The sequence below is a fragment of the Oryzias latipes genome, chromosome 12 (genome assembly GCF_002234675.1).
Source record: "Oryzias latipes chromosome 12, ASM223467v1".
Taxonomy (NCBI): domain Eukaryota; kingdom Metazoa; phylum Chordata; class Actinopteri; order Beloniformes; family Adrianichthyidae; genus Oryzias; species Oryzias latipes.
In genome coordinates, this window is record NC_019870.2 from 16,104,632 (window position 1) to 16,128,343 (window position 23,712).

General features: G+C 37.6%; 1 protein-coding gene across 1 annotated transcript; it reads right to left on the bottom strand.

Annotated features, from left to right (window-relative positions):
- Positions 1–706: 706 nt before the first annotated feature.
- Positions 707–23,436, bottom strand: LOC101173723 (calcium/calmodulin-dependent protein kinase kinase 2). The gene is made up of 17 exons (XM_004074971.4): positions 23,106–23,436; positions 17,485–17,767; positions 14,947–15,285; positions 13,999–14,046; positions 13,179–13,232; positions 11,564–11,615; positions 11,328–11,461; positions 11,086–11,122; positions 10,949–10,970; positions 10,771–10,859; positions 8,234–8,433; positions 8,002–8,055; positions 7,837–7,910; positions 7,619–7,706; positions 6,279–6,410; positions 5,175–5,278; positions 707–2,900 (listed from the first exon to the last, which is right to left on the bottom strand). Exons 2-17 carry the CDS (start codon positions 17,707–17,709, stop codon positions 2,828–2,830), a joined length of 1,725 nt encoding a protein of 574 aa, XP_004075019.1. The 5' UTR covers positions 17,710–17,767; positions 23,106–23,436; the 3' UTR covers positions 707–2,827.
- Between the last annotated feature and the right edge of the window lie 276 nt (positions 23,437–23,712).

Here is a 23,712-nt window from a genome sequence, read left to right on the forward strand (position 1 = left end):
CATTAAAGGGACAATATTTAATCATTACAATACATCAACGCAAAAGCAATGTAATGAAATATCTAAAGATGCATTTTATGGTATATGATTGAAACCAAAAAAACAGCTTTTTGCAAACTGTCAGCCATTTTTAAAAGTATGCTGGAAACTGGAATAAATTACAACGAGATACAAATGTCTCTTTGCTTTTAATAATAAAACATTATGTCATCTGTTGAATATCTTGGCTTTAATCTTAGATTATTGTATCTTTTTTGGTACATTTTTACAATATTTTATTCAATGTCTTAATACAGAAGCATTGTGTTTAATTAACATTTTACTGACAAACATTAACAATTTAATTCCTTCTTTAACTCTTTTAGGTTTTTAATGATTCATTCGATACTTGGTATCTGTTTTGTTATCTATGGTTGACTCTAATGTATGCTGGTCACCTTGGTTATAAAAAAAAGCTCTTAAAATAAAACAGATACAGCAGAATTAGTAAATAAATCAGCAAATGTCAGGGCTGGACATAGATGATGTTCAAGTGCTTTGATTTTTTTCAGGCATCAACTCGAATTCTGTTTCTTTCAGCTAGAAAAAATGTTCATCAGTCCTCTTGTCAGCGTCAAGAAAATGTTGTGGTAAACAACGCACACTAGTGGACATCCTCTGCAACTGCAAACACTCGATCAAGGATCAAATAAAAACACACACATTATAGAAAAGGCAGTCATGTTTTTTATTCATCTGAAGACCAAGGTACAGAATGAGAAGAATGATCAATGTCTACATCTCATTTTGTCGTGAAGAACCTCTCATGCATTGACGATACAGTGTTTTGGCATGCATTGTGACAGATCCTGCACATTTTTTTAGATGCAAAAATCAATGAAATGAAGGCAGGAATACTAATAAAAACTGTTACAGTACAAATTTTTACAATTTTTTTTTTGCTTCAACTATAATCTTTTAATAAAACCAGATGATGCTTCAGTAGATTTTTCATCTATAATTTATTTCTCTGCCTCTTATCTAAAAAGCAGCTCTCAACAGGCCAGAGAGTCAATGTGTCCTTCAAAGTCTGTAAAGTTTTATTGTACATGAAAAAAGAGGTGAGGCAGTGTCACTTAGCACTCTGAATAATTTAACTATTAAACATTATCATTCTACATTTTTCATGTCTCTTTTTCCATTAAAAAAAGCATTAGGTGAACACAGCCTCTGAGTGTTCTCACTGTACAATCAGACAGGAAGTACCATGGCACCTCAAAGACGCATCATGTGCATAGTATGAGTCGTAGAAACAGACATACAGCAGGTGTAACATGCAAACACAGAAAGAAGTACAAAAACACAGAGTCCCTTTAAGATACAGTCAGCACAGAAGTGGACAAATAGTTTTCAAAAGAAAAATGTTCAAAACAGTGTGAACTACAGACACGGCCCGTAACTTTATTTACACCAACAGCTTTCAAAATAAAATACAACAAAAGGGGGAGCATAGAGAAATAAAAGAAGGTGACTATTTGCAATGTAAATAAAAAAAAATTAAAAGGTCCTCCTAAAGGATCTTTTTTTTTGTCGCCTAGCTTAAATCTTTAACAACATGACTATTTTTTGTGGATCTGTCATGCATAGATTAGCATAATAAATAAGGGAATGTGCACTGTTTTCCCTTTCTCTGTTTTGAGTCAGTGCACATCTTTTCTCCCCCAAGGTTTACAATTAAAACTCTTTGTGTTCTAAAATATTAATTTTTTGAGAATTGATATAAACCTGACATGACAAATTATTAGGTAAAAAAAAGTAAAAGTATTCTACTTTGAAAAGTTCAACCAAATATGAGATGCAGCTGAACTGGTTCTCAGTAGAATGACAATAATGCATGTGTCTAAAAAGAAATAAATTGTGAAATAAAAACTTTTAAGAAATAATTTACAGTTTTTGTTTTTACACTAATACTTTTTCTCGTTATGTGCAATAGTTAATCAGTACATTTAATACTCAGTTAGCTGCAGCCCGACGGTTTCAAGTGATATCAAACACCTAAAAAGTCATCATAAATCTATTAAAAAATATTAAAAGCTGTTTTTCTCTACCATCTTGATGAAATAATTGTAAATGTGATTGTTCACAAAACACTACATCAAATATTTTAAAGCTTTCTATGGATTGTGGGACCCTAAAGAAAAAGGTCAAATTGTGGATCTTTATAAATAGCTTATGTAGTATTTGCATCGAGAAAATAAATGCATGCATTCAATATGGAGTAAACAGTTTTTCTCTTCCCTTTTTTCCTTCATTTTGACTTAAACAGTCCGAATAGATATATTTTACAAAACATGGACTCTGAAGGATGTTCAGCCTGTGGATCTTTAGGAAATCTTCTCTTCTAAAGAGTGTTGCTACGGTGATGGCAAAGATCCCTACACTTAAGCCATCAACGCCTCCCTGTTCCCAAGCCCTGTGTACCTGAAGGTACTGTCAAGTAGAGACAAAGAAACACGAGAAGATGAACTACACTTCCACCTGAAACTGTACAGTTAGAGCCTGAGACGAAGCATGCTGGGACCACAGCTGCATGCAGGATAACAAGTTTGAAGTGAGTCAAAAACCAAAAGGTATGGGGATCAAACCCCTTGAAGGTCCCTGTGGGATAGTCCCACGTTTCACCGCTGATGCACAGCTCTTTCACAAGTGGATGACAAAGTGCCTTAGATGAGGAATTCAATTTATGTTCCCACCTTCCACAAAACAAAAAGTCTGTAGATTGCCAGTTCACAAGAGTGTAAAGGGGAGTTGTGTTGTCGCAGGCAAGACGATGCCACTGTGCATATTATCAGGAGAGAGCCTCATCCTCTCCCACGTAGGGCAGGCTCACGCTCCTCACACCCTCACCACTCACTGGGTTCCTGAGAAGACACACACATGAGGCTGCACTCAGAAGTTCATCTATACAGGCACAAGATGGACAAGAAATTACATTTGCGCTGAACAATTTCCCATTTCCACGTCGATTATTACCGACATCTGTAGCTTGTCAGATGCAATAAATGGATGGAAAATAAAATGCCCCATCACAATAATGACGCACAACGGCTGATCTTGCGCACTTAGAAGATGTGGCAAATGGAAGAATTCGGAGTGAACGCATCTTTAGACAGCAAGAAGACTTGCTGGAAAACGAGGACGAGTGGCTTATGAGCCGGTTCCGACTTCCTCACGTGCCTTTTTGGCATTAGTAATGCCCACACTGTGCCCTCCAAACAACACTTTTCTCCTCTTTTCCACCTCGCCAACGATAACTTCTACTTCACATTGAGTGAAGTTACGTTTTTTTCATTTCCTCTCTGTGTTTGCCATGATCTCGCAATCAATGAATATTCATTTGTGGGCGTTTCACAGACTATTTATGGGCAACTATGGGCGTTTCATGAAGCCGCAAAAGCTGCACTGCATTTAGAATTGGTTGTGATTTATTAAGGGAAAGATGCGTAGGATGTGCGTGCACACGGTTTTATAAATGCGAATATTTCTGTGCGTACGCACGTCCTATGTTTCATCCGTACGCCACTTCTGACGCAAATCCTACGCAAAGTTTTATAAATGAGGCCCCTGAACTCTGAGGAACCGTTTTTACGTTTCTGTTTTAACACAAGAGCAATGTATGTGGTGAGAGAACTGAACAGAACCAAAATAGAAAGAATTTGGGTAGCAGGTGCAGAGGTGATGGATGATGAAGAGAGAAGAAAAATTAGGAGGAAAAAAATAAAAGTAAAATTGATACTGATTCTTTCCCCCCATTAAAATAAAGTTTGAGCAGTTCAAGAAAACAGGCAGCTTACAGGCCTGAACTCACAAGACACGCTGCACTGCTGTGGCGTCCGTGTTTTGTCATTACACGCCTCAGAGAATGAAGCTGGAGTATTTAAACTATGCGTGTTTGAGAGACTGCTTTTAACGAAAAGTCTGTGTTCAAAACTCTCGCGTACACGTGTCACTGCGGACAAAACGTATGGGTAGCGTCCTGTTCAAAGCATAAAAGTGCCAACTGTTTGAATATTGATCATAAAGGAGAAATGAACAATTGCAGTTTGTGCCCGGATGGAATTATACAACACCAAGTCTTTCGTATTTCAAAATAAAATAAAAAAAGGCCTGTAGCAAGATCGAGAAATTTACGAGATCTGCACCGCTCCGACATTTCCCACTGAACCTCGTCCAACTGTGAGTTCATGCGATAGTACCGAGTAGCGACGGTCCGGTGTGAACAGCGCGTACAAAAACCCATGTTCTTGAATGTGTCTCACATTCCCAGAGTGACTGTAGCTTCAGGGAGCATTAAACCCCAGTTTTTTGGCTAAAAAAATGACTCGTTCAAGAAGTATTTCTGTCTCCTACATCTTTTGTATTTGTGAATGCAACTGCCTGTATCACATTTGAGATGTGGGAGGGATGGAGTTACCCATTGTTAGATTGAAAGACTGATACCAATATGCACTTCACAAAGTGTTCCCCTCAAGTCTCCAAGATCAGCATAAACAGTTAAATGATGCATCAATAGTTTCCTTTTCTTCAAAAATGTCACTGGAAGATTTGGTAAATGTGTTAAAGGGAAACGATTTTTAAGCTGGAAGCAGTAGATCCAGAGGACAGACTGTTGAAAATAAAGAAGAACAGTTAGATTAATGAACTCCAGGAGAAGGAAAATTATGATTCATGGTTTAACTTAAACTACATTTGTGCAGTTTGTGGCCAGCATTTATGCATCAGCAAAAATGAACATGCAGCATTATCTGGATGAGTTTGTACGGCTCTAAACACTCGCGTTGACAGTTTAAATGAACCCGTACAAACTAAAGTAAACCTCCATGAGTCTACAAACACAATCCTTGTGGTTGTAACTGGCTGCTGCTCATGTCAGGCCAGCCGTCCAAAACTTTAAACAGGCTAAAACTGTGGTTCACCTTATTTGGGTATGTTGAATGCAGCAGGATAGGAAGGAAGGGGGGAACAAAATAATCTGCTAACAGCCTTCATTGATCCTTCATTAGACTTAGAGTGGGAAACCGAATGTTTATGGGGAAGAAAAAACCTCCAAACAGCTCCCAGGAAATAAACGACTGTTATGTTCACAGCCTCCGGATATCGATGCAGAGGTCTCAGTGTCTGTAAACAATCCTTACGTGGGAGTTTGTGCTGGAGCACACAAACTGCTGCGCTCCTCCTTCCGGCCCCAGTCGAAGGGGTTCCCAAAGGAGCGCTTCCTAAGCATGGTTCTGACCAGGATCTGCAAGGAGATGCCAAAAACAAAACAGCACAAGTATTTAAGAAAAAGATTTTACAAATATACTGAATTAGGAACGTTTGGTATATATGTTGATATCAATATTAACTTCATGTAATAAAAAAGCGGAGCGAAGTGGGTGGAGTCTACCTGAATCTTTCTGTATACCTGTACTGTTTATTAAAAATATTGTTTCTATTTTATAATTTAAAAGTCATGTGTAGATTAAATATATCTCTATCTTCAATGTTTCGCTTACTCGGTATTTTCCATTTTTTAGGACTTTATTTTAAGTAGTACCTCGTGTTCTCACCACACATATGTAAACACTGGGCGGATACGCTCTGATGTCGCCCTTTGGACCCTGAACACGGAACAAACGCTGACCAGAGTTTACGTCGTCCAATCCGGTACTGTTCTAAAAATAACAATTGGGCGGGGCAAAGTCAAGTTTGAATCTTTATCAGGTTCACTCACCTGCCAATCAGCTCTAATGAAATCAAAACAACAGTTTAGACTGTAAATGTGCTCGTCATGGGGACTTATTGACTTGGGAATCACTCCCTTCTGCATTTTTTGCTGGAACTGCAACATCCCTAGTTTGCGTCCAATTCTGGAACAGAAGGTGAGGGTTTGGTTATCACGTTACGTTAACTATGCAGCTGCATGGTGACGACAGCCCATCATCTATTTATAGCTGTGTTACAGAACTTTATTGTCCAGCATGCAATGACACTGATGCCCATTCAGGCTTCTTAGGCGGAGAAAATGCATTCTCTGAACCAGGAGGAGGGAAAGAAAATAACTAAAATAAAAAGTGATTCAAAGTGTGCTGTGATAGACTGAAGCCCCGCCTTTCTCTCTGAAAAAACTGTTTCCTGTACTGAAAAGGTCAACGGTTCCCAAATCAAAATACAGACCCTGGAAGATTGTTCTAATGGACCCCATAATCCATACGTTGCTTGTAAAAGTCTTTAAGACAGGAGGAGAGTGAAGAACCTACCACTGTTGCCAGGCTTGGAATGTGTTTAACAGAATTCTCCACCTCCTCTTCAGTGACTTCAATAAGCGTACAGCAGTTGTCGTCCTCAGGAGGGAGAGGCTCGGCACCGTGCCTCGTCACCCATGAGTGCACCTACACACAACAGACAGATGATGCTGGGGCCGTTTCCTTACAGCAGATCTGTAGGGGGATTGTTTTATGCATGGCATCGTGGCGCACTTCCTCATAAACCTAGAGCTCAGTATTAACCTATGGAGTCCCATCTTCAGCACTGAACCCGATGAAGAAGAGGCTCACAGGATCACATGATGCAGCTTACTATATAACACTTCAACCATTAAGAATTCCAATAAACACAGGCAGAAGCAAGGAAAAGTTGAAAAGAGAAAAATAAATAGGTCAAACATTACAACACTAGAAAACTAAACCAAATGTCTTCTGATTTATTTTGTGAATATCGAGCATATTCTGGATGGGATTATCTGACATTTAATATTTTTAGGCAGCAGAAATATTTTCATAAACCTTTATCTTTTTATTTTTTTATAAGAGTTTTATTTAAAATAACAATCACTGGCGGATGACAAAAAGATGCACAATTTTACAATTTTACAAAAGAAACTCTTGACCAGATAGACAACTCTTTTGTTGGACCATAATGTTACAACATACTTTTACTTAAATATTCTTAATCAAGAAAAACTGTGAGTTTTCAAGTGGATCTGTTAGCTTGTTAGTTTGCTATTAATGTCCAGTTTTAATAAAATTTAAAAATACAGTTTAAAGCTGAGTATGACTTCCAAAATAGTGGAACTCAATTTCAATTTGACAAAGGATTGGATTTTACTCAAAAACTTTTATTTTTTTAATTAACCTTAAAAATATCCAGTTTCAAGTGGAACAGGTAGGGTTTTATTCCATTTGATCTTACTTCTATTCAAAACCAATTGCATTGGGTATTGAAAAACATTTTTAGTTCTATGAATTCAACAAAGTTGAGCTTTCATCAATCCCACTGGGAACTTCTTAAAATCTAACAAAATCTATAAAATAGAAAAAATTACTTTAAAGAAAGACAGATGAATAGATTTTTCTTTGTTTTTTACAGCAGACAAATTCAGTTGATGGAGAGTCATCAAACTGCAAGAAAGGAAGTTGCTTGTTGTTCCTGCAAATGAGATACTTCAACTCCTAAATATGAACTTAATCCAGCTAAAATAGGCACATATATAGGGCAGTAGCCCAGTTATTCTTTTACCATGTTTATTTTTGGCTTAGTGTCAGAACATTGGCATTCACATGCAGCCAATGTTCTCAACACTTCTACAGGTCTTGCTCACCTTTATCTGTGGCACCGTTATTCTGGTCTCTGGATTCTTTTCCAGCATTTTGAACAATAAATCTTTGAGATCATCTGATATGTCTGCACTGTTGACACACAAAGAAACACAACCCAGCAACATATTAAACCGCATTTCAACATTAGTCATTGCAATTATACACATTTCCTCAAATTATGGCCAAACGAGGCCAAAACTACCCGACAAAGAGAGCTCACCGTTCAGGAATCCCTACAGGCTGCGTCTTGATTTTCTGATGAAGACTGAGAATACGCTCATCCATAAATGGACACTGTGAATAAAAATGACGCATGGACTGTGATAAACAACAGTGTGATCCCACTTAATCAACTGTACTTACGCAGCTGATCTTACACACTTACCACTCCAAAGACAAAGCAATAGAGAGTTACTCCCATGGCCCACACATCCAAAGCCTTAAAAACAGAGTTAAAAATGGTTTAACTAACTTGATCTAACATTTAATTTGATGCAAAAACAATAAAGTGTGTAGATATTATGGACTTCTAAAATGTTAAAAAGTGAAGATACTAAAAAACAAACATTGCTTCATCCTGACACTTAACAGCAGATGGCGCCAAAGAGCTTCTTCACCTTCCCAGAGAAATTCTTTCTGGTTTCAGAAAGTGCTTCAGGGGCGAGGAATGCGGGCGTTCCCACCGTGCTGGTCAACAGAGCGTCCGATCCCTCAAACTGGTTACTGACTCCAAAATCTGCAATCTTGATGTGACCGTCTTCCCCCACCAGTAAGTTAGAAGGTTTCACGTCTCGGTGGATGATCTTCTGATAATGTACTGTTGAAAAACAGAATTACACTAAGATCCCGTTTGAGGAACTCTGCTCAGAAAAGCATTGGGGTAATTATTCATGTTTTGCACACACACACCAGATGAAAGCTGTGAAAACAGCTCTCAAAATAGCATTTTCACACTCACGAGTTTTTGAATTTCTATTTGTGAATAAATCCTTTGTTGCAGTCATGAAGAAGGATGTTTGGATCGAAAGGAGATGAATAAACAACAATATTTCCGATCATCAGAAAGATTACACCTTCAGTCCACGCAAATGGTGACGTTAAGTAAAAATAAAGTGCAATGTGCTTGGCAGTAAAAGCTGTGTTTTATCTCCTCTTCACCAACATTTACAGTTAGTTTTGACTTAGAACGAGCATATTTCTTTTTTGGAGCACAACCATTCTAATGAGTCCAGACTATTTATGTGTCCTCGTTGCTGAGCCTCATAACCGCTCTCCGAAACAACACTTGAGTGCAAGCTCTGCTTCTGAGCTGAAGCACATTGGGAGCCACAGGGAGGATGGGAAATGAGCCTGGTGGGAGAGTCAAGTGGCTCAGATGGAGCACTGGCATAAAGGCAAACAGAAATTACATGACAGAAGAGATCTCGATAATACACTTACAGCTCATTGTTTGCTCTGTAATCAAATTCTCACTGGGAGAAAACTGTTTTTATATTATAACAGTAACAAAACTTGTTCTCATTTTCTGGCTTCCTTTATTTTTACATGAATTTGTATTACGTTTATCTTGTTTGTTAGATTTTATTTGATATATTTTTTAAATGCAGATATCTGATAGATGTGCCATAATCCTATTCTTTTGCTCTTTGCTTCAGTTTTGTCATTAAATAGACTAAAATACCCTATATTTTTTTTAAAAAAAGGTTTAAAATTGATCAAAAGTTTGTTAAAAAAAACCAAGAAAGTTAACAGTCACAATGTGATAATGATTACAAATGAACTTTGAGCTCCCAGTACAAAAAGCCAATTGGTTATTATTGGAGGAAAACTGAACAAAGTGACAATAATGGTAACTTGGGCCTCACATCCCAGGATATGTAGCTTCTATTTACCCCTAGCAACCACATGCGATTCTCTAACTAAAAAAAAAGTCATTCTGGAAGCTCTGTGGATCATTTTAACTGTAAAAAACAGCTGTTTTATAACAATATGGACAGTCAAAAGTAGAAACCTATAGTTGTTGTTTTTGCCATGTGGCTGTAAATACAGTCATGGCTGTATTACAGTTTACAGTTTTGATCACATTGTTTATTATCTTTTTATATAAAATGTTATTATGATTGGTCGATTCAATTATATAATCTAGGATCTTTATAGTCACATTCACTTGCTGGTATGGCCTTATAAGTGGCCCTTGATTAGGTTACTACGGTGGGAAAAAGCATCTGGCATTCACCAATTCTGCAGCTTTGTTCCATTTAAATGATAAGAGAGGTCTGACGTGATAATCATAGGATTACAGGTTTGGAGATACCCACTGTAAAACATGGGAGAGGAAGCATCATGCTTTGGTGTTGCTTTTCTGCGAAGGAGAAAGATCGACTGTTCCATATTAATAAAAGAATGAATGGAGAAAATTGGAGCAAAAACCTCCTTCCATCAGTGAAAGCATAGAGTTTGAAATGTCAATGGATATTCCAGCAGGACAATGAGCGCCAAACGGGTTGCCGGACAATGATGGAGTGGCTACATAAAAAGTATTTCACGCTTCTGGAGAGGTCTAGTCAGTCCCTGGACTTCATTCTAATAGAGAATCTGTGGAGGGAGTGGAAAGTCGGTGTTGCCCAGCAACATTGCTGCTCTTGAGAAGATCTGCACGGAAGAATGGGCCTAAATAGAAGCTACAGTTCAGAACAACAGGAAACTTTTTACCTTTGTCCTTACCAAACAGTTACATTACAATATATTGAGGTGAACCTTTGTTAAAGATCATAATCTTACTTTCCATACAAAAAAATACAGTTGAAGTGTTTCTATGTACAGGCCAAAACTTAACGGTCTTGTTAAAAAGATAGTTACCATTTTCTTAAAATCACATCCACTTCTGCATCATGACTTCTGTTTGCTGCTACAGGTTTATTATTTTGCGGGCTCATTGTATGTGTGTAACTACCACACCACACCCGTTTATAAATGTAAAAAATACTGGGAACTGTTTTTTCACAGCTCTTTTCACAAACAGCGGAAATGTGACTCAGATGATTTAAAAATCCACCAGTATAGATCTGTTAGGGATTCATCAAAAGGATGAATCACACATTTAAACCACTTTTAATCAACAGACTGGGCGCAAAAAGGGTCATAATGGACTCACAATACTCGATTCCTCTCAGCAAATCCTGGAAGTAAAAACGGGCCTGGTCTTCACCGAACGGTTTATCGGTGGGCACCTCCATTACAGCCCTGGAGAAACATCAGTTAGCAATCATAACTACCAAGAGGGAGTATTATTGCAGTTTTACCATTTCTTCAACAGGATAGGCTGTGCTCACCCTTTTTTCACCAACTCAAACACTGACAAAAACACAGAAGAAATGAATGTTAGTTAGAGGTTGCACTGGTTTCTCAAAAGCAGTCTTTGAAAAAGATTTGTCTAGTTTGAAGTACAGAGAGTCCAGCCAAAGCATACCCATGTACAGATGGTCTTCACTGGGGTCATCCAAAACCTGGCACAGAGTCACAGAGGGAGAGAGAATACTCAATAACATCTACCCAGAATCCTGTTCAATCCTGTTCATTCCTCCAGAGGAATATGTTATTCTGATGATATATAAATAGAGCATGGCTGCATTGATTAAATGTAAGTTTTCACTTTAGCTTTTTAACATACAGGACAAAAATGGTAGCTTTTAACATGGTTAAATGACTCACCTCAACGAGTTTAACAACATTAGGATGGTCCAGTTTTTTGAGAATGGCTATCTCCTGATAAACCCGCTCGAGCGGGCCTTTGGGCTGAGTCGGACCCTCAGGGAGGGCTCGGGCGCCGCGAGGAGCTGGTCTTCCTGAAAAACGTCACAACAAGATGACAGGTGGGGAGGAGCGTGACCTTCAGCATGTGTGCATAGTGTCTCAGGAGCGTTTAATGCATCTGCCCCTTTACTTACGTGGGAACCCTGCCTGCCTCATCAGCTTCTTCTTCGACAACACTTTCATCGCCTGCAAAGAAAAGGGGAAAATGAGTGAGCCAGGAAAAAGAAAATTAACAAAACTGACTTTCAAAACGTCACAGTTCAGTTTCCATTAAAATGTTGGTTTCATGAGCCTCAGGCTGTGGACAAACTGCAAAATGTTTCCACCAATTTTTCCCATCATTCCCTGTTGGACAAAGTTGCACCCATCAGCTCTAGTTTGGAAGATTTGACCCAAAAGTATAATCAACACACCTGGAAATATGTGACCAGAATTTAGGTTAAATAACAGAGGAAATCTTAAAACAATCATTGGTGAACAGAAAGGCAAACAGGCAAATCTTTAGTCTTTCAAAAATACCTAAAGGCTGTAAAAGTGGGTCTCCAGCTTTTGGGATTTAAAGCTCTGATTAAAAAGCTGAACGGTTATTAAGTCTGCACTCTCAGCAGAAACAATACCGGTAGCTAACATCAGTTGGTAAATAATCAAACCCGCATGGAAATCCACTCAATTAGTCAAAGTTCTTCTTCTTCATCTCCCTCAACAATCACGAAAGCCGCATGATAGATTTTAATAGGGCTGCGTGTCGCGTTAAGTGAGGAGTTTTATAATTGCTAGCAAAAAGACACTTTGTATGCTTTATCGAGATTTTTCATTTTAAGAAGTTGATTTATTTGAATAGTCGAAAAAAAAAATCCACAAAACATAGACCTACTCTGATAAAAAACTATGTTTTTGGTGTTTTTCTTATTTCCCAGGAGAATCAGTTAAAAAGTTGTCAAAATATTATTTAATTTAAACGGATGTATAAAGCCAAACAAATTAGTTTTTACAAACTTGACTGTTGAATGGAATGTTTGGAATGCATGTATTAAATGAATGGAATGTGTTTACTGTGTATTTGAACTGTATATTGTGAAATCCGAGCACAGGTGATGGATGCAATGTTTAAAAGGGAGCAGATAATTATAAGAATTGTATTTTTCAATTCTGCTCCCTTCTAATCATGAAAATGTTCAACATGTGAGACAAACATGTAAACATTTGGACATCAATTTTCATGAAAGGAACAAATAAACTTTCATTTCTAAGCATTTCTTTCTTTAAGTTGTTGTGAATCAGGAGCAGAAGCTGCGATGGGCGGACCAAAGTCTCCCAACTCCACTCCATTCTCTCTTGTAGACAAATAGATCCATGAACGTCTTGGTTTTCCTTTTCTGGGCTTGAATCTGGCTCAGAACTGTACGGCTGGATGGCTCCAATATTGCTCACTACTTTTGTTGCACCTGTAATATTAGGCTGGGAGTGTGAGGGGCTGTAAGCTAGCAGGAGAACATGTAAACAGAGTTCTCAGCAATGGGAAAAGCAAAAGGGGCGGGGTTACACCACACTAACGGTCCCACCCACAACTGTAAGGCAAATTTCTAGTAAACTACTGCAGTTTATTAGGACCTCTGATCTGAAGAAAGTCGGAGTGGGTCTTTAAAGCATTAGTTAGCGATGTTGGAGTGTAATAGCTGAAGTAAACCTGAGACAGAACAAACCTTTACAGATGCGTTTAATCTGGTGCGTGTGGGGAAAGAAACTCACATAATATGTGTTGTCATCCTCATTGTAAGCCAGCTTCACAACACCATAGGAGCCCTGAGAAGAGAAAGGAAACAACAAAGACCGGCAACTGAGACTGACGAGGATAAAAAAGCAGCAAACCCACTTTAGACAAATCAAAATCCGGAATGATGAGCAATGTGAGTGGGATGAAGGTTCACAATGAAAAGAGAACAATTACTAAAGCAAGAAATGAGAAATTTGAATTTGTTCTGTTTCAACTATTCAGTTTGTGCTTTTTTTGCCCATATGCAGGACATTTGAGCGAAAAAGTAGGGCCCAATCATTGTGCGCAGACAAAGTCATCTAAAAAAAACCAAACAGAAGGATAGAGGGCAGGATTAGTCCCTGCTGGGGGAGCAGACTGCAGCAGAGAGCTCATCCTGCAGTTTGAGAGATGATCTCACTACAGGAAGCTCTCCCACGTTCCTAAAAGCCTTGAACTGTCCGGACGGGGCTCAGAAGGGGCTCAGAAGTGCACACGTTACTGTCACTAACCCTCCCATCCTGCCTTAGTGAACCATCAATATACAGAAAGGTACAAAACACCCCCCCCCCCTCACACACACACACACGTGTATCAACCATGCCCGAACACGATCCTTAGAGAGCGCTATTTATACCAGCCTCTCATCCATCTTCCAACTCTCCCATGGCCTGGTGGGCTAGAGTTTTGGAAACGAGGACGGCCGGGAGAGAGGATATGAGAGGCTGCTACTGCTCGTCCTTGATGGCGTGCGTCAGTTGACAGACACGAAAGTAGGCGGAGAGGTGAAGGCAATGCGATGAAAGGGAACATTACCTTTCCAATCTCATCTTTCAGCTTGTACTGGTTGAGTTGAACGCAATCCTAGGAGAAAAAGTGGAGAGAAAAAAATAAAAAGTAGCAGTTGATTTTCAGAGACTGAACTGCATCAACAGTTGCGAACAGCCATTTTTATCTACTTTAAAGAGACCTTCTACGTTTGCACTACTTATAATTTCCTTTTGGAAGCCACCATCAGTGTGTGAATCTGTGTGTGACTGTAAAGCGCTTTGGGCCTTTGAAGAAGGTAGAAAAGCGCTATATAAGTATACACCATTTACCATTTAAAGGAGTTTGTGGCTTTCTATTCAGGGAGTACGTGTCAATTATTTTAGATCATCCATCACAACAGAATGCAGAATTCACAGTTAATGATTACAAGGTGTTCAAATATATATTCCAAAATCAAAAAAATCTTTTGCCTACAGAGAGAAACTGTCTACTTCAGTGAATACCTGGGCTCAGAGCTACACTCTGAAACCATTCTGACTAAGAAACCTTAACTTAAAATCCACTAAGTGTGGTCTGTGGCAGTGGGCTGCTGTTGTTTGAAGACATAAGCATCTTTTCCTACTTCAGGTTATGTTTGGCCCTAAAATCCACTAACAAATGGTAATAAATAGCATCTCACAGCCTCTGTCATTTTTTCTTCATCTATTTGCAGATGCACACAACCGCTAAGGTTTATAGAAATGCAGTATAAACTTACAAATATTCATCAAAATGCTTTTAGTTTGGAAATGCATTACTTAATTGGGATTTTCTGTAGCATATGACACATTTTTAAGTAACTACATCTCTATCTCTACAAATCGTAGACAATAAAAATCAATCTTCATTTGGTGAATGCAGGAAAAACATGAAAGGATTCAACAGCGAAATAATCTTCAATTTCATTGTAAAGGACGTAAAGTAAGGAATGAAACATTTTCATGTTGCTCATACTTGAAGATCTGTGATAGAGACGCTGTGGGACTCTACAGTGGGCCGTCGGGGCAACCGGGGAGACGAATGCGGTGATGTGATGGGGGAGTAAGGTAACGATGGGTAGATGTAACGCCCGTTGAGTCCGGGGGAGCTGCAAGGGGACGTTGCAGTTTGTGAGCGCTCCTGCAGCGAAAGCTTCCGGTCAGAAAGGCTTAATCGGCCCCTTTGTTCTTGGCTCTGGGGCAGTAGGGCCTTGGGCCGACCCACTGTGTGGGACAGCAGGTCGCAGGATGGAGCCTGGACAGCTGCGGAGGACGAAGTTGGCTCAGGAGGAGCCGAGCTGTCCATTTGTTCCATCTGAGAAAACACATTGGAAGGATTTTCACTCCTCAACTGTAGGAAAATTTATTCTTTATCAGTCCTCAACCAAACATTTAGACATTTCAATCAGCTGGGTGTGAAATATTGAACTTCCTGTGTAATTTTAGGCTGATGTATGAATTTTGGTATCAGAGAAATTGGATCAAATAGAAAAAAATCCAGCTTTTTGTCCTAAATCAAAGACAATGTTATTATTAAGTAGCATCAGCTGATTGACACGTTTTTCCTATTCGTAGCAGATATAAAGACATATTTTAATAGAAAAATAACTGCCCCCCCCCCCCCCAATAAAAATGAAAGAATTTGTTTTGGATTATTCTTGGCAATAGATCTTACAGCATTATAACTTGTCTAATTGTGTCACATTTGTAAGGAACATGCAATTGGCAATTTAGTGACTTATTTATTCAACAAAACCCTATAACTATGAAGAACATGCAGCACCATACCATAATACTACCTCTACCTAAAAATGATAACCTGTTAAGTCTGTGAAAAGGTCACAGCGAGGTCAAAGCGGGAAAAGAAAAACAGGTTTTCCAAAACGAGAGGAAATATAATCAAGAAGCATTGCTACCAAAAAAAAAAAATCTACAAAATAAAAGTTTCCTTCTTATTATGAAAATTTTAATTTATTTTTATGATGCCATATTTCATTTGCAATTGTAGCTTAAGCTTAAACCACAGGCTAGAAAAAAAAAGATACTACTAACGATGAACAGATTTCTTTATTTTGTAATAAATAAGGGGTTTCCCTTGTTGATTTATCAAACACTAATGTTGCTGTGCTGACATTTTCTAAAAATGTCTTTTTCTTAAAGTTTTACAGGACACCAGTTGGGTTGGATTTCAAATTTAATCTAAACCTCAATTTTTGGTGTTTTTTCTGTGATTTTGTGACAGATTTGCTGCTTTGATCCCGATCATTGTTCTGTGACCCATTTCAACCGAGATCTGGGTGCAGCACAGATGGCCACAAATATGTCTCTGCAACATTCTTGTCGACAGAGAAGCAATTGACGCAGTTGGTGCAGAAGTCACCAAATATTGGATTGTTCACCCTCTAGTGGGGAACATGTGCCGGGTTAAAGCCATCGTGAGACAGGCTAGCTTGACCTTTCTATGGGTGGGATGCTGCCATGGTAAATGACCTCTAAGGCTCTTTTCTGCAGTCATTTTAAAAACTATATTTTTTGGTTCAGATGCAGTTTGGGGGGTTTTTATGTTTAAATTACTTTACTTTTTTTAAAGACACCGGGAATATTTTCCCAAATAAACCAGACCATTGCTTTTTCCTTTACTGTCATTGACTTTAATAGTCTAGATGCTATATGAACCCTTATTGTACTTGAAAGGAGCTATCATGCTGTTTGCCGTTCTCTGAGCCTTTGACATTTTCATTTTAGGGGGGAAATTTGCAAGGGGTGGAAACACTGCAATTGTATTAAATAGGATCCTAAATTATTTAGATTTTTTAATCTAATCTAAGACCCCCACTGATGTCTTTCCCTCACATTAATGTGTATGAACATGGAGGAAGAAATACCTAAAAGTTATTTAAGGTTATAATAGTCAGATGATTTTTAACATGTCGTAGTCTAAATAACAGAAAATTCAGAGAGGGTGCAATATTTTACTGATTCATTTATTTCTAATTATATTTTTGCATTTAGAGATGTATAAAAACTGGTCTCATGTTGGACTGAGTATCAAATTAGATATTTTTAAGCACAAACCACATTACTAAATAGTAATGAATAATTCAATTTCAATCAATACGAAATTTCTATCTGTATTGTAATCAATTTATGGCCTGTAAAGGGAGACATAAACATAAACCCTATGATGTAATCCTGCTTATACTTGATAAAAGCTGTATCCACTGATGTGCTGTTTTTTAAACTTGTTTCTCTGTATTTTACTTTGAGTTAAATCTTTAAAAATAAGAAATATAAAGACTTTGAATAAAAAAAACTTGTGTGTCTGACATGATGTGTTATGCAGTCTTGCATAAATATATTTTTTATAATTATATATTGAAAAAAAGTTCAGAGAATGTGTATTATTGTAAATATTATCCATTATTTTAAGGTAAAGCAAGAACCTTGTCTTATTCAGGATCAAGAAAACATTTGATTTATTTATCTTAGTTTTTTTTAATCGTTTTCATGCTACCTCCTCTTCTTCAGGCTCCCCCAGTGGCTCAGTAGGTTCATACTCCGTGACCACGATGAGAGACTCCATGGGGTCTGGGGATGGCGTCTCAGAGTGGATGTTTGGAGCAGGACAGCTGCACAGCAGATCGGGCAGAGCTTGAGACGGCTGCACTGAGGGTGCATGATTTCCACACGGTGCTGGGGCCTCAGCAGAGGGCCACGGGGTCACATGGCAAGGAAACATGGTGGCTCTTCCCACAGAACCACTCCTCCATCAGATGGAAACCTGGACAGAAGGGTTCCTAAGAGAACACAGAGAATTTCAGAATCAAACTTTACATGCAAGAAAAACCCAGCGTTCTTATGAAATCTAACACATCTGCCATTGTTTCAAACCTAAAAACTATGTGGTGGCTCTTTTTTGCAAAGAATTTAGCACTTCCTCCACACTGAGATACCAAACTGAAGAAAAGTGAGAGGTAGACAATGGTCACTTAAGAGAGAAAAAAATTAGGTGATTTTCAAAGCTGCTATGTACAAACCACAAAACATGCATCCCTTCTATTGTATTCCTCCACCGTATTTGTCAGCCAGATATACTGCAAATAGTCCCACTTAAAAAGAAGAGAAAAGTCTGTATTGTTCATCATAGGTACACTTCAACTGAGCGAGTCAGAAAGTCCAAAAACTGTCCAGAAATTCATATAGTAGGATTTTTAAAGAATATATTTGAATAATCGAGCAGAAAATAACTATTTAGCACCAAAAAAAGCAAGAATTCTGTCTCTCACATACCTGTTTTTTTCTATCAGAAGGTCTCCACTTGTTACCTAAATTAACCCTTAAACTGTCAGACTATAACCTCTTCACCATGACCAGCACCAAAAAGCTCTCTAAGGACACCGGGGACAAGATTGTTTACCTGGACAAGACAGGGATGAGCCCATCTACAAAAAACAAGCAGCTTGGTGAGAAGAGACCAACTGTTGAAACAATTATTAAAAACGGAGGAAACACAAGATTACTGACAATCTCCCACCACCTCAGGTTCCATGAAAGATCTCACCTGGTAGAGTACAAAGGATCCTAAGAAACAGCCCAAATTTCCATGGGCAAACTGGACAATGACCTGAGGACAGCTGGGACCACCGCAACAAAGGTTACTATAGTAACACACTACATTATCATGGTTTCAAACCCTACAGTGCTTCAAAGCTCCCGCTTCTTAAGCCAGTACACGTCCAGACTCGTCTACAGTCTGTCAGAGACCATCTGAATGATCCAGAGGAGGACTGGGAGAAGGTGATCAGATGAAACCAAAATAGAACTCTCTGCTACCCACCATTCTTTCAGGGAGAAAAATGTCTCCCAGAACACCACACACACTGCGAAGCATGGGGGTGGAAACATCATGCAACGGGAAGGAGAAGAATCGGATGACTGGTTTGTATTAGGGAAAGGATGAATGGAGCCACTGTGAAGATTACAAAAGTTAACACAAATAAGACTTCTTCACGCCTACCGTCAGTGAGAACATTGAAGATAAACATGACTGGATCTTTCATCATCACTATACCAAAAACATCACACGGCCAACAAATTGCTTAGGTCAAAAATATTTCAAGGTTCTGGAGCGGTCTAATCATTTTCTGGACATGAGTCCAAGAGAATCTGTGGAGGGAGGGAGCAGAAAATCGGTGTTGCCCAGCAACATCAGAAGATCTTGAAAGATATTTTGGAGAAATGGACCAAAATAGCAGCTGGAGTTTGTGCCAGCCTGGTAAAGACCTATAGGAAACATTTAACCTCTGTCATTGTTAACCAGGTAAACTTTTGGTTTTGACCAAATAACAGTTTAACTGTATCAATGATAAACATTACAAACCTCTATCTGTTTTGCCAACGTGTTATTAAAATGTAAAATCCTGGTTCTTCATAACAGAGAGTCCAATAGGAATTTCAATGACATTTAAAAATAAAATAAAACTGTATTTAGTTTAGGTGTTTACAGATACAACTAAAACATTTGTACAAGAAAAAAATTATATATTTAAAAAATGTAATTTAAGCCAATTAGTGAAGATGTTTGTATAATTGTAAATACCTTTATGGTAAATTCCAGCTTTACTCCTTGTCTAAACTTTTATGGTTTTAAATGCTTTTAAAAAATCTTATTTTGATAAAGCATTGGTTGTTAGGGGAACGTTTGCATTGCTCCTTAAAAAGAAGTTTTATTAAAGTTAAATACTACCAACCAGCAGGTGAGAAAAATGTTCATTTTTTGTCATCAGCAGCAATTTTGTTTGTTTGTTTGTTGTTGGGTTATTTTAAATCTAGTTTTGCACTAAAATTTCTTATCTTAAAAGAGCTTTTTTAGCTTTATTGCTATTTTAGCTGCACCTTTTTTAAATCTGAGTTGACCTAATTACATAATATTATCCTGAAAAAAAAGGGTTTCCCTCTTTAAAAGAATAATTCTATAAACTATAAGAATTTTAAAAGGAATTTACTTCCAGCTTTTTCTTCCTTTTTAAATCATATTTCTTTCATTTTACACCTTATGAGTTACCCCGGCGATGCCAGAAATAATTAGCAGATGGATTTGCTGTGAAAATGAGGAACATTTCCCAAAGCCACAAATGCCCCAATTCTCCCACTATCTCTCATTGCATGAAAAGAAGGGGTAAAATGTAGGGCCAAAGGGTGCCAGTAAGTCAAAGATTTGTTGTTAATTTATTAATTTTTTTTAAAATAAATATAAATAAATAAAAACAATGAAAGTAAGTCATCTACATACTGTTTGCTTGTTACATATAGCAGATTCAAAGGCACAGAATTGCTTACCTCTACCTTACCTCTTATCTAAACTTCCTAAATAAACACAAGTGTACCAGTTTTGATGTAGCATCATGAAGAAAGACGGCCAAGTCTGTTACTGCAAAGTCCCGTTATGCTTCTGATATAACAAAAATCACATGATCCAACCTTTGTTAAGTCTGGACTGACAGGAAGGATATATTAGAGCCTGTGGGGGCCAATACACGGAAATAATAGCAACAATGACTCAGTCCTACAGACATACCAATACAATGCCATCTGGAACAGAGGAGGATCCCTGGTTTCATTCAAAGATCAACGGGGCAAATGCGTCTGCAGAGCTGAGTGAGCGATAAGCTCCTGGTAGTGCAGGGATGGATGTCACTGTCATCCTTCATCTCCTGACTTAATTGAGGCATTAACACACACACACAAGGCGGATAGAAAAACATCCATTCTTTCACCTCCAGATCAGCCAGAACAATAAAGATACATACATTTATGTCACTAATGAATTGTTTGCTTTCAAACAAGAACATGTTTTTTTTTTTCAGAACTTAACTTGTTTATATATATATAAGTACAGGATCTGTTTTTGAATCAATATATATATAATGCAGAGTGATTACTAGAATCGAATAACTTAAAATAAAATAAAAAACGATGTATTTTATGTTCATGTTGAGCACATTGCTGCTTGCAGTTTATCCACTTCTGCTCGTCCAATCCTCATGCATTACAACTGAGATGGACACAGATGATTGTGGTCAGCTCCCTAGACATCCTGGAGCTTCCAGCACTTTATAACTCCCTCCAAAAAAACAACAACTGGAAAGCAGTGTCATCCTAATATAGGAGTGCTACATCCTGTTACACAGAATCATGCTGATTTCATTACTGCAGAACTTTCAAACATGCATGTGCAGTGCTGCACATTGAGGATGTTTAAGAACTGTCCACGCGGGTGAGGAACCCCTTTTAAAAAAGCAGTTTATTGAACACGTATCGGTTGTTTTGAAGCACCACCATTATTTCTTCATGTAGAATCCGCTTCAGGATTGTGTCATGCAGCAATACACACTTTCATTTACATCAGAAATTGCATTTTCTGATTTGGTTATAAGTAAGATGAAAAAAAAAGAACTCTGTATTGCCCATATTATGAATATCCATGACTGATCTACAGTGAGATTTAGTCTGACAAAATCATGTTTGTCCAAATTTAGCCTAACCGGCTTACTGTAAAATCTAAAATAAACGATTGATGTAACGCAAATACAAACAAATCTTTACCCTACAAAAAACTCCCACTTAAAAAGATGAGAAAGGTCTGTAAAAAATTCACACTTATTTTCCCACAGCTCCCTTTAAACCTTTACACAGTTTTTTCCAAAAGAAGACTAAAAGAACACTGCAGTAATAAGGCTGTAATTCTGAGAGCACATGTGGGTTTAGGAAGCAAAGCTCTCACACTGCAAAAGGAGGAGAAGAACACTAATCTTAAGAAGAAAATCCCCAGAAAGTAGTAAAATTATCTATCCATGCACCAAGGAAGTTTTACTTAACAATATATCAAATATACAACAGAATTTAGAAACAATGAATTCCCCACAAGCATTGAAAAAGGCTGTTTGATGGAATTACTTCAACTTGAATCGTAAACAACCCGATAATGTTTTTTATTGCTAGATAAGCACATGGTTTAGGTTTTTTTTTAAAGGTTTTTATTAACCTAATTGTAGTTAAAAAAAACTAGAGTAAAAGTGGAAATGGCTCATTTTAAAACAAAATATGAACAAAGTGCGAATACCATCTTGGAACAACAAGTTGGCCAATCTTAATAAATCCTCATAAAATGTTTAAGTAGCACTTATATTTAGAAATCAACATTTTGGTTTCCAAAATAATGGCAGTAATTGCCAGTCTCACTTTTCAACATTTATTGAGCTTTAAAATAACATCGATTACAGTGCTGCCTTTCACCTCAGCAAATGGAGTTGGAGCAAACGGTTGGGAGTCATTTCAATAATATTTTTATTTTTTCTGCTCGTGTGCTAATTTTGAGAAAAACTTGGAAAAGTGTAGAGCAAAGAGAAGTTATATATATATATATATTATATATATAAGTGATACTCGTATAAGGTTTTGTTTAACCCTAATTAAAAAGCTTTAGACCTTTTCAAAAATATATTTGAGGAAACTATAACTTTTTTAAATCTCTTCAGTGTAAGTTTCAAGACATGTTTACCTAAACAGGTTTTTCTCCACAAACATGTTTTGAGATTCAATGTATTGGATTTTCACATTAATTAAATAAAAAATAATAGAAACAGGAAAGATTATTCTATTTTAGCTTACAGTTTGGTTTTTTTTTTCACTACAGAATTGTGTAATTGTGGATAAATATTAAACTTTAAATCCACCAAAATATTGTTTTGTACTAAAAAGTCCTAATAAATAACTGTTGACTTTAACGAGTTTTACTTAGCTATAATAGTAGCAATGTTTACATCTTTACTTAATGACACCTCAAACAGGAAATTTATATTTAGGTTACCTGTTAAAAATCATATTTTATTATTTATATATGTATTTTCTCTGTCAGAAAGTAAACAGAGTGTTGTTGTTTTGGGGAACTAGTAAGCTAACTGTCGCAGACTTTAAGTGGAGCAGCTGCGCTAGCATTAGCACCTGCTTCATGATCTGTCAAAATACAGATGTTGGACACGTCAAGGGAGACGGCGCGACTCTGACGTTTACCACAAAACATTGACACTTAAAAAAAACATAGCAACAAAATAAAAGGTTTGTTTTAAATCTTACCTTGAAGTGGAATTTCTGTCCCGTAAGCCGGAATATTGAAACGCCTTTTTTCCTCAGCTAAGGTTTAGCTTCTGCGAGCTAGCTAGCTGTTGAGGAGGCGTAGCAGATGTTATGATGGATGAAGCGAGCTGAAGCGCTCAGGTCCTGAGCTCCAGGGAAGGCGACAGTGTTTTCAGATTTAGCCGAATATCCACTGAAAATCCACTAAGGCTTTCGAAATCGCCTTTTCACCCTTTCGTTTATCTCGCCACTTCCATAAAATTCACTTCATGGTTTTTCTACTAATACTTTGGTAGCCGGAACACTCCCCCTTGTGTTGTCAAGTAAAACAGACATTTCCTATTTTATCTGCATTTTATCTAAAAAATTTTTGCTGGCGTTAATAGAATTCCAGGAAATGGAGAATTAAAAAAAACGTATGGATACTGATTGAATTAAAAATATTTTGGGGCTATATTTGTGATATTATGAAGGGGGGTTGGGGGTCAAGTTTATGAAGCTTTTTATTTTAGTTATTGTTTAGGGATACATTTTTAAAGGCAAAGATTTTTTTAGGGTTCTGAACCTTACACAGGGAAAAAACTGCTATAAAGAGCATCTTTCTAAT

Bases quoted from the DNA above. Each gene is read 5' to 3' on its own strand.
- LOC101173723 (XM_004074971.4), bottom strand. From the start codon at position 17,709: ATGTTTCCTTGCCATGTGACCCCGTGGCCCTCTGCTGAGGCCCCAGCA. The intron at 11,616-13,178 runs GTGAGTTTCTTT...TTTTCTTTGCAG, and splicing joins AGGATGACAACACATATTAT to GCGATGAAAGTGTTGTCGAA. The intron at 5,279-6,278 runs GTAGGTTCTTCA...ATCTCCTTGCAG, and splicing joins TTCCAAGCCTGGCAACAGTG to ATCCTGGTCAGAACCATGCT.